The sequence below is a fragment of the Macaca mulatta genome, chromosome 19 (genome assembly GCF_049350105.2).
Source record: "Macaca mulatta isolate MMU2019108-1 chromosome 19, T2T-MMU8v2.0, whole genome shotgun sequence".
In the NCBI taxonomy this organism is placed as follows: domain Eukaryota; kingdom Metazoa; phylum Chordata; class Mammalia; order Primates; family Cercopithecidae; genus Macaca; species Macaca mulatta.
The window spans coordinates 12988034-13001102 of NC_133424.1; the positions used below are offsets into that span (position 1 = coordinate 12988034).

A 13069-nucleotide genomic window follows, 5' to 3' on the forward strand; every position below is an offset into this window, starting at 1 on the left:
TATAGGGTTTCTGTCCAGTGTAAGTTTATTCATGATGTCAAAGGGAACTGGAAATATAGAAGACTTTATCATTGTTTACATTCATATTGTTTCTCTCCAGTGAGTCTTTTTTTTTTTTTTGAGATGGAGTCTTGCTGTGTCGCCCAGGCTGGAGTGCAGTGGCCGGATCTCAGCTCACTGTAAGCTCCGCCTCCCGGATTTTTACGCCATTCTCCTGCCTCAGCCTCCCGAGTAGCTGGGACTACAGGCGCCCACCACCTCGCCCGGCTAGTTTTTTGTATTTTTTAGTAGAGACGGGGTTTCACCGTGTTAGCCAGGATGGTCTCGAACTCCTGACGTCGTGATCCGCCCGTCTCGGCCTCCCAAAGTGCTGGGATTACAGGCTTGAGCCACCGCGCCCGGCTCTCCAGTGAGTCTTTTCATGTCTTTGACATACACTGGGATAAACAAAGGCTTTCCCACATACCTTGCATTTATTCGGCCCATCTCCCGTATGCATTACCATATGTCTTCGAAAGCTTGAGCTATGAGATAACGCTTTCCCACACTGCTTGCATTCATAGGGTTTCTCTCCACTGTGAGACTTTTCGTGTCTCTGACATACACTGGGATAAACAAAGGCTTTCCCACATACCTTGCATTTATGAGGTCCACCTCCAGTGTGCATTATCATGTGTCTTCGAAAGCTTGAGCTATGAGATAACGCTTTCCCACACTGCTTGCATTCATAGGGTTTCTCTCCTGTGTGAATTCGTTCATGATATCGAACTAAACTGGGACGATCAAAGCCTTTCCCACATATCTTACATTTATGAGGTCGATCTCCAGTGTGTCTTTTCATGTGTATTTGAAAGCTTCCAAGATGATGAAATGCTTTCCTGCATTGCTTACACTCATAGGGTTTCTCTGCACTGTGAGTGGTTTCGTGTCTTCGAAGGGAACTGGAAACACTGAAGGCTTTCCCACATTGTTTACATACATAGGGTTTCTCTCCAGTGTGAGTTCTTTCATGTCTTATATAGGAACTGGAAACAGGCAAGGCCTTAGAACACTGCTTACATTCATACGGTTTCTCCCCAGTGTGCATTCTCTCATGTCTTAGATAGGAACTGTAAAAAGGAAAGGCTTTAGAACACTGCTTACATTCATATGGTTTCTCTCCAGTGTGCGTTCTTTCATGCATACGCAATAAACTGGGCCAAAAAAAAGCTTTCCCACACAACTTACATTTGTAAGGTCTGTTTCCACCTTGCACTACCATGTGTCTTCGAAGGTTTCTACGAGAACTGAAGGTTTTTCCACATTCCTTACACTCATAGCGTTTCTTTCCAGTGTGAGGCCTTCCACGCGATGGAAAGGAGTGATGATAACTGAAGGCTTTCCCACGTTGTTTATGTGTATGTGGCTTCTCGCCATATTCCTGATACTCACATGGTTTGTATCCAGCATCAACTCTGATGTGGCTATTAAGGGATAAATGACCCATTATGACTTCTTCACACTCGGTGCTTTGACATGGATCTTCTCCAGGACAAATGCTGTTGTTCACAATACTACCTCGAATCAGGCTAAATGTTTCTCCACATTGACTACTGTCTTTACTTTCACTGAATCTCTCTAACATATGACATCTATAAAAAATGAGAAGTACGTTACTAAATAGTTGTTTCTAAATGATTTTATGTGTATTAATAGGTATCAGATATACTTTTTCTTTCCTTTTTTTTTTTCTTTCCTGAGATGGAGTCTTGCTCTGTCACCCAGGCTAGAGTGCAGTGGCATGATCTCGGCTCACTGCAACCTCTTCCTCCCGGGTTCAAGCAATTCTCCTGCCTCAACCTCCCAAGTAGCTGGGATTAGAGGCACACGCCACCACGCCCAGCTAATTTTGTATTTTTAGTAGAGATGGGGTTTCACCATGTTGACCAGGCTGTTCTCAAACTCCTGACCTCATGATCCACCTGCCTTGGCCTCCCAAAGTGCTGGGATTACAGATGTGAGTCACTGCACCTGGTCAGATATACCTTTTTAACATTACCATGCAAAGTGTAGGCTCCATGCCCTGTTTGAACATGAATGAACTGAAGGCTATGCAAGACAACCCAACACCAGCAGGGTTTTTGTGTTTTCTTTTAATTAATTAATTTATTTTTTGAAACAGGATCTTGCTCTGTCACCCATGCTGGAGTGCAGTAGCAGGATGATGGTTCATGCAGCCTTGACCTCCTGAACTCAAATGATCTACCTACTTCAGCTTCATGAGTAGCTGGAACTATAGGTGTGCACCAACACACTTGGCTAATTTTTTTTTTTTTTTTTTTTTTTTTGAGACGGAGTCTTGCTGTGTCGCCAGGCTGGAGTGCAATGGTGCAATCTTGGCTCACTGCAACCTTCGCCTCCTATGTTCATGCAATTCTCCTGCCTCAGCCTCCCAAGCAGCTGGGGTTAAAGGTGCACACCACCATGATCGGCTAACTTTTATACTTTTGTAGAGAAAGGGTTTCGCTATGTTGGCCAGGCTGGTCTCAAACTCCTGACCTCAAGTAATCTGCTCGCCTCAGCCTCCGAAAGTGCTGGGATTACAGGCATGAGCCACCATGTCCAGCCTCATATGTAAATTCTTAGAATATGTTTTAGGAGGAAATTTTTAAAGACTAAATAAATTTAGGCTGGTGCAGTGACTTACGCCTGTAATCCTGGCATTTGGGGAGGCCAAGGCAGGCAGATTGCTTGAGCGCAGGAATTCAAGACCAGCCTGGGAACCATGCCAAAACCCTGTCTCTACAAAAAATACAAAAATTAACCAGGTGTGGTGGCGTGCAGGTGTAGTCCCCGCTACTCAGGAGGCTCTGGTGGGAGGGTCACAAGAACCTGGGAGGTTGAGGCTGCAGTGAGCCAAGATCATATCACTGGACTCCAGCCTGGGCAACAATGCAAGGCCCTGACTAAAAATAATAATAATAATATTTTTAAAAATTAAAAAATAAATTTAAGCTGGGTTTGTTCATTTTGTTTTTAAAATTTCCTTTCATTCTGAGAATCACTTCAGAAACATAACTTTCTCCTGTGAGTGCAAATTACCTTAGATTTCTCCTAGGATTTTTCTTCTGATCTTCAGTATTCTGGCCTTCCCATATCTTTCCTAAAAGGTAGACCCAGAAAATCACTATAAATTATTATAAAATTATATAAAACACTAAGATTTTACGTATACTGCAATCATACATGATTCATTCATCAAACTACAGTTAATTCTGTACAGTTTGGGGGTGGAGGCAGAGTCTCACTCTGTTGCCCAGGCTGGAGTGCACTAGCACGATCTCAGCTCACGGCAACCTCCACCTCCCAGGTTCAAGTGATTCTCCTGCTTCAGCCTCCTGAGTAACTGGGACTACAGGTGCCTGCCACCACACCCAGCTAATTTTTGTATTTTTATTGGAGACGGGGTTTCACCATGTTGGCCAGGCTGGTCTTGAACTCCTGACCTCAAGTGATCTTCCCACCTCGGCCTCCCAAAGTGCTGGGATTAGAGACATGAGCCACTGTACCCGGCCTTACAGTTGATTCTTTAACAACACATGTTTGAACTGCACAGCTCCACCTATATATGAATTTTCTTCAGTCTCTGCTATCCCTAAGACCAAGATCAATCCCTCCTCTTATTTAGCCTTCTCAATGTAAAGATGAGGATAAAGACCTTCTAATCATCTACCTCCACTTAATGAATAGTAAATATAGTTTCTCTTCTTTATGATTTTCTTATCAGTATTTTCTTTCTCTAGCTCACTTTATTGTGAGAATAAAGTATGTAATACATGACTTACAATATATGGATTAATATGGATTAATCAATTTTATTTTATTATTTTATTTTTTTGAGAGGGATTCTCGCTGTGTCTCCCAGGCTGGAGTGCAGTGGCATGATCTCGGCTCACTGCGACCTCTGCCTCCTGGGCTCAAGTGATTCTGCTGCCTCAGCCTCCTGAGTAGCTGGGATTATAGGCACACGCCACCATGCCTGGCTAACTTTTGTATTTTTAGTAGAGACGGGGTTTCACCATGTTGGTCAGGCTGGTCTCGAACTCCTCACCTCGTGATCCGCCTGCCTTGGCCTCCCAATGTGCTGGGATTATAGGCGTGAGCCACCGTGCCCAGCCAATCAACTGCTTATGTTACCAGTAAGGCTGCTGGTCAATGGCTACCTAAGCTGTGGTGGACAAAAAATTATATGAGGAAGTACTTCTTTCAGGGCTGTCACCTCTGAATTCTGTGTTGTTCAAGAGTCCATCATATGCCCTTTCCATATTTCAAATCATTGAACAGCACTGATGACCATGAAACAAATGTCTGTAATTGATTAAGTGAAGACATGATACCATCCTTACTTATACAGTCCAGGTTCCTGATGGTTTCTTGCATCACATATCTGTACAAATTCTTCTGTGATGGACCCAACAAAGCCCATTCCTCCTGAGTGAAGTTCACAGCCACATCCTCAAAGGCCACTGTGTCCTGAAACATTCCACATAGAGGAGAAAGGTTGAGTGACAGTACTGAAAAAGCTATACTCAATTCATAAACTTCATATGATGCTGTGCTTTTCAAGCATTTATTCAATGACATAGTAAACTCTCTCATATTCTCTCTATACTCACTTTCTCCCACACAGCCATTTTGATGGTAGAATTCAACATGTTTGGTAAAGTTACTTTACCAAATAGGAACAGGTTTCTTCTTGGTGAGTTAAATGAGTCTTTTTTTTTTTTTTTTTTTTTTAGACGGAGTCTCACGCTGTTGCCCAGGCTGGAGTGCAGTGGCGCGATCTCGGCTCACTGCAAGCTCCGCCTCCTGGGTTCACACCATTCTCCTGCCTCAGCCTCCTGAGTAGCTAGGACTACAGGCGCCCGCCACCGCGCCCGGCTAATTTTTTGTATTTTTAGTAGAGACGGGGTTTCACTGTGGTCTCGATCTCCTGACCTTGTGATCCGCCCGCCTCGGCCTCCCAAAGTGCTGGGATTACAGGCTTGAGCCACCGCGCCCGGCGTTAAATGAGTCTTATTGCCTGGATCACCCTAATGTCTATTCCTGTATTGGGTTGCAGTTCTTGTCAAAGTCCTACTGACAAAGTCCTACTACTGATTGTGCAGAAGAGAGCCACCATTAGCAGTCCTGAGACTACATGTCCTTAAAAATTCTTATTCTCAAAGTTGGACCTTTTATGGTGTCTAGGAACTGGATTTAGGGAGTGCCCCACCAATGTAACTAATAACAGGGCTTGATTGTATCTAAACTGTTTATGCAAAAAGTATATTATTTTCTTAACTCCTATGTTCTGAGAGTTTAGAATCTTACAAACTCAGCAGAGGGAGTGTATGTGATCAGCCACTGCTAAGTTTGAATGGTTGTCCCCTCCAAAACACATGTTGAAAGTTAATCTGCAAAGTGGGAGTAATAAAAGGTGGGGATCGAAAAGGTGATTGAGTCTTGAAGGTTCAGACCTCATGAATAAGTTAATCTATTCATGGATCAATGGCTTAATGAATAAGTAAATTACCTCAGGAAGGGGACTAGTGTCCTTATAAGATGGAAGAGACCCGAGTTAGGTACTTCAGCCGTTGCCATGTAATGCTTTGTGCCATCTAGGAACTCTGCAGAGTCCCCACCAGCAAGAAGGTTTTCACCAGACGCCCAGGCTTAACCCTGGACTTCCCAGCCTCCACAACAGTAAAAAACAAATATTGTTCCTTATAAATTATCCAGATTCAGATTATTCTTAAGCAACAAAAAACAGACTAAACCAGCCAGCAAAAAACACTATAGGCACTGGGTCTCTAATGAGAGAGCCTGGTAGATAAAATTTCACGTTTTTTTGCAACTTGTTAGTTGGAGGATTTGGCACATCCTCTGGGATTATACTAACAGAAAATCTGGAAGCTGGTAACTGGTTTCCTCTAGATCAAATGTAGTTAAGTATGACAAATAATAAAAGATATTTCACCATCCCAGTGGAAAAATTTTGAACATCTTATTGGGTAATGTCAAAGGAGAAGGAAAGAAGGGCAATGGGAGACTGTATTATTAGAAAAGAACTCAATGTTATCTCTCATGAATATTTATAAGATTCCCTAAATAACTAAAACAGACCTAAATAACTAAAAATTACACTACCAGCTGGGCACCATGGCTCATGCCTGTAATCTCAGCACTTTGAGAGGCCAGGGCAGATGGACCATTTGAGCCCAGGAGTTTGAGACCAGCCTGGGCAACAGGGCGAAACCCTGTCTCTGCAAAAAAAATACAAAAAATATTAGCCAGGGCCGGGCGCGGTGGCTCAAGCCTGTAATCCCAGCACTTTGGGAGGCCGAGACGGGCGGATCACGAGGTCAGGAGATCGAGACCATCCTGGCTAACACAGTGAAACCCCGTCTCTACTAAAAAATACAAAAAAACTAGCCGGGCGAGGTGGCTGGCGCCTGTAGTCCCAGCTACTCGGGAGGCTGAGGCAGGAGAATAGCGTAAACCCGGGAGGCGGAGCTTGCAGTGAGCTGAGATCCAGCCACTGCACTCCAGTCTGGGCGACAGAGCGAGACTCTGTCTCAAAAAAAAAAAAAAATATTAGCCAGGCATGGTGGTATGCCTGTAGTCCCAGTTAATGGGGAGGCTGAGGTGGGAGGATCACCTGAGCCCAGGACATGAAGACTCTAGTGAACCATTATTGAGCCACTGCATTCCAGCAATGGCAATATAGTGAGATTCTGTCTCAAAAAAAATAAATAAAATTACATTACCAAATCTAATAGAAGTCACAAACATCTAAAAATGATTTAAAAAAAAAAAGCAAAAACAGAAACAAAAAACAAACAAACCTTCTCACTGGCTGGGCGCGGTGGCTCACACCTGTAATCCCAGCACTTTGGGTGGCCGAGGTAGGTGGATCACCTGAGGTCAGGAGTTCGAGACCAGCCTGACCAACATGGAGAAACCCCATCTCTACTAAAAATACAAAATTAGCCAGGTGTGGTGGCGCATGCCTCTAATCCCAGTTATTTGGGAGGCTGAGGCAGGAGAATTGTTTGAACCCAGGAGGTGGCGGTTGCAGTGAGCCAAGACTGCGCCATTGCACTCCAGCCTGGTTGACAAGAGCGAAACTCCGTCTCAAAAACAAACAAACAAACAAACAAACAAACAAAAAACCCTCTGACCAACAAAGTGACAGTTTTTCAAAAACAGATAAAGGATTTTGAAACTACAATATTCAGCACCCCATATCATTAACAAAGAGATAAACAAATAGATAAATAAAAGTGAAAAAATGGTAGAAAATCCTTGTGGAGTTTTTATTTGTCCTTGGCCCAATCACTCCCCACCTCTGTGCCAGTCTTGAAGACAGCAGCCTGAGATCCCAGTGTGGAACTCTGGTCACTATTCTAGAGAAAGCAGATCAGATGTTATTCACAAATTATTGTCTTTGTATTTTCCAATCATTCTGGGGATGATCAGAAGGTGTGAAACAAGGCTCTCTTTTCTATTTCATCTACAATGGAATCCAGTTAGGGTCAAACATAAGAAATGCTGAAAAACGGTGCAAAATACACAAATAGCCTGCAACTACTTGGGACAACAGATTGTAATTAAGGCACACATCAAGGCCAGGCGCGGTCGCTCATGCCTGTAATCCCAGCACTTTGGAAGGCCAACGCGAGCAGATCATGAGGTCAGGAGTTTGAGTCCAGTCTGGCCAACATAGTGAAACCCCGTCCTCTAAAAACATAAAAATTAGCCACGCTTGGTGGCACATGCCTGTAACCCAGTAGCTGAGGCAGGAGAAACGCTTGAACCCAGGAAGCGGAGGTTGCAGTGAGCCGAGATGACGTCACTGCACTCCAGCCTGGGCGACAGAGCAAGACTTCATTTCAAAAAAACAAAACAAAACAAAACAAAACAAAACATCAACAAACCAACAGATGATTCTCTGAAAAGATCTGTAAAATTGATAAGCCCACAGCAAAGTTAACACAGAAAAAAGAGAGGCCATCACTACTAACCCTATGGACATTAAGAGAACCATGAAAGAATATTAGAAACAACTGGCCACATATTTGATAAATTACATGGATTGGACCCATTTCATAAAAGACACAGTCTACCAAAACTCATAAAAGTAACACCAAGTAATATGAATAGGCCTACATCTATTGAAGAAATTGAATCAATAAATGATAAATATCCCAAGAAAAAGGAACAGGCAAGGATGGTTTCACTGGTGATTTATGGCAAATACTTATGGAAGAAATGATACCAATTCTCTACAATGTCTTCCAGAAAACAGAAGCAGGGTTTCACCATGTTGGCCAGGCTGGTCTTGAACTGCTGACCTCAGGTGATCCACCCACCTCGGCCTCCCAAAGTGCTGGGATTACAGGTGTGAGCCACTGCGCCCAGCACAGAGGTAATACTTTCTAATTGATGTTATAAGGCCAACATTGCCCTAGTACCAAAAATAGACATTACAGACATATCTCCACTATGTAAGGACATAAGGGGAAGACTGCCATCTTTAAACCTGGAAGCGGGCCCTAACCAGAGATCTGACCTACTTGAATTTGGATTCCCAGCCTCTACCCGTTTGAGAAATGAACGAATGTTGTTTAAGGCATGCAGTTTATGGCAATCTAGTAGAGCAACCCTATGTAATTAAGACAGGGAAGCCCTTTCTCTACCACACATCAAGGTTTTGAAGTCTACAGTAATCAGGAGAGTATGGTGTTAGCAAAGTGATGGGTACAAAGCCCAGCGGAAAACGGCAAATTCTGGAACACGAGCATCTATTTAACGTATGAGAAACTATGGCACAGCAGGTATTGCCAGGCAGTGATACAAATGACAGCCACTTCAACCCAAAGAACAGGGACAAATTCTTATCTCCAGGAGAATAATCAATCTTCTGCCTAACACCTCCATATACAATAATCAACTAATTACAGATCTGCTTGTTTTCATGAATTTTTATTCACTCTATTACCTCAGCTTCCATTTTGAATGTGGTTCTACCTTTCTCATACCAGAAAAAGTATTTTAAGAGCCTTGAGACAGTATTCATTTTTCTGTAGTCATCATGAAAGAAAGTTTTTTCCAATTTATTTTTCCTGGTAGCATTTTCTCTGCTAAGCCCTGAAATTCTATTTGAGATAACCCAATTAAAAAACTAAACAACGGCCGGGCGCGGTGGCTCAAGCCTGTAATCCCAGCACTTTGGGAGGCCGAGGCGGGCGGATCACAAGGTCAGGAGATCGAGACCACAGTGAAGCCCCGTCTCTACTAAAAATACAAAAAATGAGCCGGGCGCGGTGGCGGGCGCCTGTAGTCCCAGGTACTCAGGAGGCTGAGGCAGGAGAATGGCGGGAACCCCGGAGGCGGAGCTTGCAGTGAGCCGAGATCGCGCCACTGCACTCCAGCCTGGGCAACAGCGTGAGACTCCGTCTCAAAAAAAAAAAAAAAAAAAAAAAAAAAAACTAAACAACAACAACAACAACAAAACAGACCTGGGAAACTTACTACACAGGCTCTGTGTAGTATGACAGAAAAGTAAACAAGAATTTTTAAAAGGCATATAGGACTAGATGTATATAATTTGTTTTCTGAAATCCAACTCTCTCTTGTCCCTTTAGGAACATCTTATCTTCTCTATCAATCTCTAATGATGGAACGCATTTTACAGTTAAGAAAAAACTGAACAGAAATGAGTGAACAAATCTTTTCAAGGTTGACAACCCCGGGGAGGGGCAGTGCTGACTGGAACACAGACAAGTCTCATTCAAGGGTTAGGTCAGGTCCTCCTGTCACCTGGGACATCCCCCACCCCCAAGCTGCTCACTGAAGTGCTCAGGGACTACTCCCCACCCCCAACCACCAGACACCGCACTGTGTACTTTCAGGCTCTTGCACCACCTCACTGGGGTAAGTTATCCTTGACCTTTCGGATAGTTCTTCTTGCTTCACTAGTCTAAAAGAATTCAAAGGATGGGAATGATTTCTATTTTACCCCCTCAATACCAGCAACTGAGTGTCTGACCAGCCATGTCTCTAAGAAGAAAACTGGGCTTGGGGTGAGAAAATTGAGTATCCCAGGGCTTAACTTTTTACAAGAGGATACCAGGGGAATCCTCCCACCACAGAGCATCCAGCTCTTCCCCTGGGAGGCCCCAGCCCTGCATCTCAGGTTGTCCTCTGGGAGGAGTGACCCAGGGGCTGATATTCACTACCCTCCAAGACAAGGCTGCTGTATCCACTTGGTGCCAGTCCCAGGCAGTTTTCAAAGCCAGCACCCCGAGAAGATAGTGTGGGCTCAGGACTCATCAGCCGGTGGTTTCCAAAGGGGAACCTCAACCCAGACACATTCAGATAATGTGCCTGTGCCCAGGGAAGATAAAAGGAGGAGAGGCGCAGACATTTTTCTTGTTCGTTTTTACAGTTTAGTGGTTAAACCACCTGACAGGTGGTTATTCTCTGCATTCTCACATATGAAATATTCACAAACAAAAATCGTATCTTCTAAAACAGAGTCATATATTGCTGCCTGGGGGAAAAAAATGACAGTTAAAATACTGCATTTGTTTGAAATACAGCCTGGGGGACAAAGAGTTCATTATGTTGCTGTGAACTGAGGACAGTGTGGAGTCTTAATTAGGGAAAAGGTTAAGGGGAACAGGGGAAAAGGCTGTTAAATTAAAGTCTTAATTAGGGAAAGGCTAAGGGGAACAGGGGAAAGCAGAAAGATAAAGCAAATAAGCTATAAATCTGCCTATCTTCATGTCCAGAGAATTTAAACAAAAGAGAATGCAGGTAAGTTACAGGTCTAACTTTGTTTCTTTTCTTTTTTTCTTTTTTTCTTTTTGAGACGGAGTGTCCCTCTGTCACCCAGACTGGAGTGCAGTGGCGCGATCTCAGTTCACTGCAACCGCCGCCTCATGGGTTCAAGCGATTCTCCTGCCTCAGCCTCTCGAGTAGCTGGGATTACAGGCATGTGCCACCATGTGCGGCTAATTTTTGTATTTTCACTAGAGAAGGGGTTTCGCCATCTTGGCCAGGCTGGTCTGGAACTCTTTCTTTATGGCCCAAGACATATGGCCCAAGACATGGCCTTCTTGCCCAGATAACGCACTTAATTCACAGACTTCCTGCTCACCATCAAACGCCTCAATTTATCAAACACCGGGGCTGACAGAGGAATGCGAGTTAAGCTCCCTGCTGCCTTGGCACCATCAATCAGTCCAAGTTCCATTCTATAACATCGCCCACAAGCCTCGGTTTCTCTCCTGCAGGCTTCCCACAGCCTCCCTTGCAACGGATTTTCCTACTTTCGCTAATAACTCTACCTACAACTGTCTCGGTAAAAATTATTTTACCCCAGCGTTACCGGCCCAGATAGCAGTCGTTCCCCTGTGACAGAGAGAAATCAGCTTTTTGAAATGCAGGGCGAAATCTGGAAATCTAGGGATTTACTGCCAGCCCCAGGAGTTAGGGTGAGGGGACAAGATAAGGCATTAGACAGCTGCCTTCCCAAACCTTTGAAGACTCAGAGGGAAACCGGTCCTCTTTGGGAAGAAAACAGAGACTGAGGATCCCACAGATCACAGCTCCTCCCATGCACGAACCCCACATACGAGTGGGGATTCCCCCCATGACCCTTCCATGACCCTCCCCGAATCTTGGGGAGACGCGGGGCTGCGGGCGTGGAGCTGCCCAGAGAGGGCTCCGAGGACAGGACGCCCGGGGTCCCGGCTGCCGGCCCAGCCTCACCCTGCAGAGTAGAGCTGCGCCAGGGAAACTCAGGTCCCAGACCCCGGAGCTGGCGGCGGCGGAGGCCCGGGTTTCGCCGCAGCGGGTTCTGGACGGTTCCAACCAGCCTTTCCCCACTTTGGGGACACTTGACCACGCACACGCACCATTTTCCGGCTTCCGGGATGTTCCAGGGTCGTCCCTCTGCTTCCCGCTGCCAGTGCTTCCCTCTGTCCCAGTGTGACAGACGCCGCCACAGACTTTCCAGGGCGTCTCTCAGTGACCGAAGCTAGAGCTGAGCGCAGGGGCGTGGAGAAGACGCCGCGGGTTCTTTGAACCTCGCACCCTCTTCCCAGCCGCGCGCCTGATTGACAATTCCTACGACCTCGCCCCATGGCTCTGATTGGATAGGGCTCCAGGTCCAGCCCCTTGGGCACTGAGTGACAGAAGAAGCGATCACGCAGTGCTGAGTAGAGCAGGATGAACGAGTTCCAGGCACAGCCCTTGACAGGGCAGGCTTCCTCCCAGAGCTGTGTCCTGATCCCTTCCAGGGAACATTTGCATTTATGCAGAATTACCTGCCCGTACTCAGCGGGCCCTTACTGCCTTTTCCTCCTGGAGGAATCACAAGTGTTTTGCAGGGAATCCCAGACTCACGGTCCGGTGGAGCCATTCCCCTGGCCTTAGAGCAGAGGGAAGCCCAAGGCCACACAGGCCACACGGCTGCAGGAGGGGGGCCTGATGTCCACCGGGCGTCAGGATTTGAGGATGAGACTCTTGGCAGCAAGGTCAAGCCTTCCTCTCTCACCTTGCATCTCAATCTACTCATTTTCAGCCAAGGAAATAAAAACAGGTCAAGAACGGTATTAAAGTATCAAATGTGTGGAAGAACTGAAATCATACGGCAGCAATAAATGAATGAATGAATCGAAACAAAAATGAATCAAAATAGAAAAAAAAAAAGCAAAAACTTGAACTAGGGCAGATAAGCAGCCTGCTGCCCTCATACTTCACAAGCAAACGTCCCATTCAGGAGGCTAAAAATATTCCCAGACTTGGCAGCCAGCCTCTTGACTGTTGAAATGGAACCCCAGAGTGAACCAAAACCTGGTGATAAGACTGGGACACTGAAGGATTTGACTCTGGGAGCTCAACATACTTCCCTGTGCCCTCTACAGAGTGTGGAAATACTCCCTCTGTCAAGACGTGCATTTTCACCAGCAGGAAAGTTTCATGTAAAGTTAGTTTAAGGGCCCAGCGTGGTGGCTCACGCCTGTAATCCAGCACTTTG

The 13069-nt window shown here is 45.3% G+C and overlaps 1 protein-coding gene across 1 annotated transcript; it reads right to left on the bottom strand.

Annotated features, from left to right (window-relative positions):
* Window positions 1-228: 228 nt before the first annotated feature.
* On the bottom strand, window positions 229-12307 carry ZNF563 (zinc finger protein 563). Its single transcript, XM_028839170.2, has 4 exons — window positions 11946-12307; window positions 4386-4512; window positions 3082-3142; window positions 229-1631 (listed from the first exon to the last, which is right to left on the bottom strand). The coding sequence occupies exons 1-4, from the start codon at window positions 12171-12173 to the stop codon at window positions 377-379; spliced, it is 1671 nt and encodes a 556-aa protein (XP_028695003.2). The 5' UTR covers window positions 12174-12307; the 3' UTR covers window positions 229-376.
* Window positions 12308-13069: the final 762 nt, after the last annotated feature.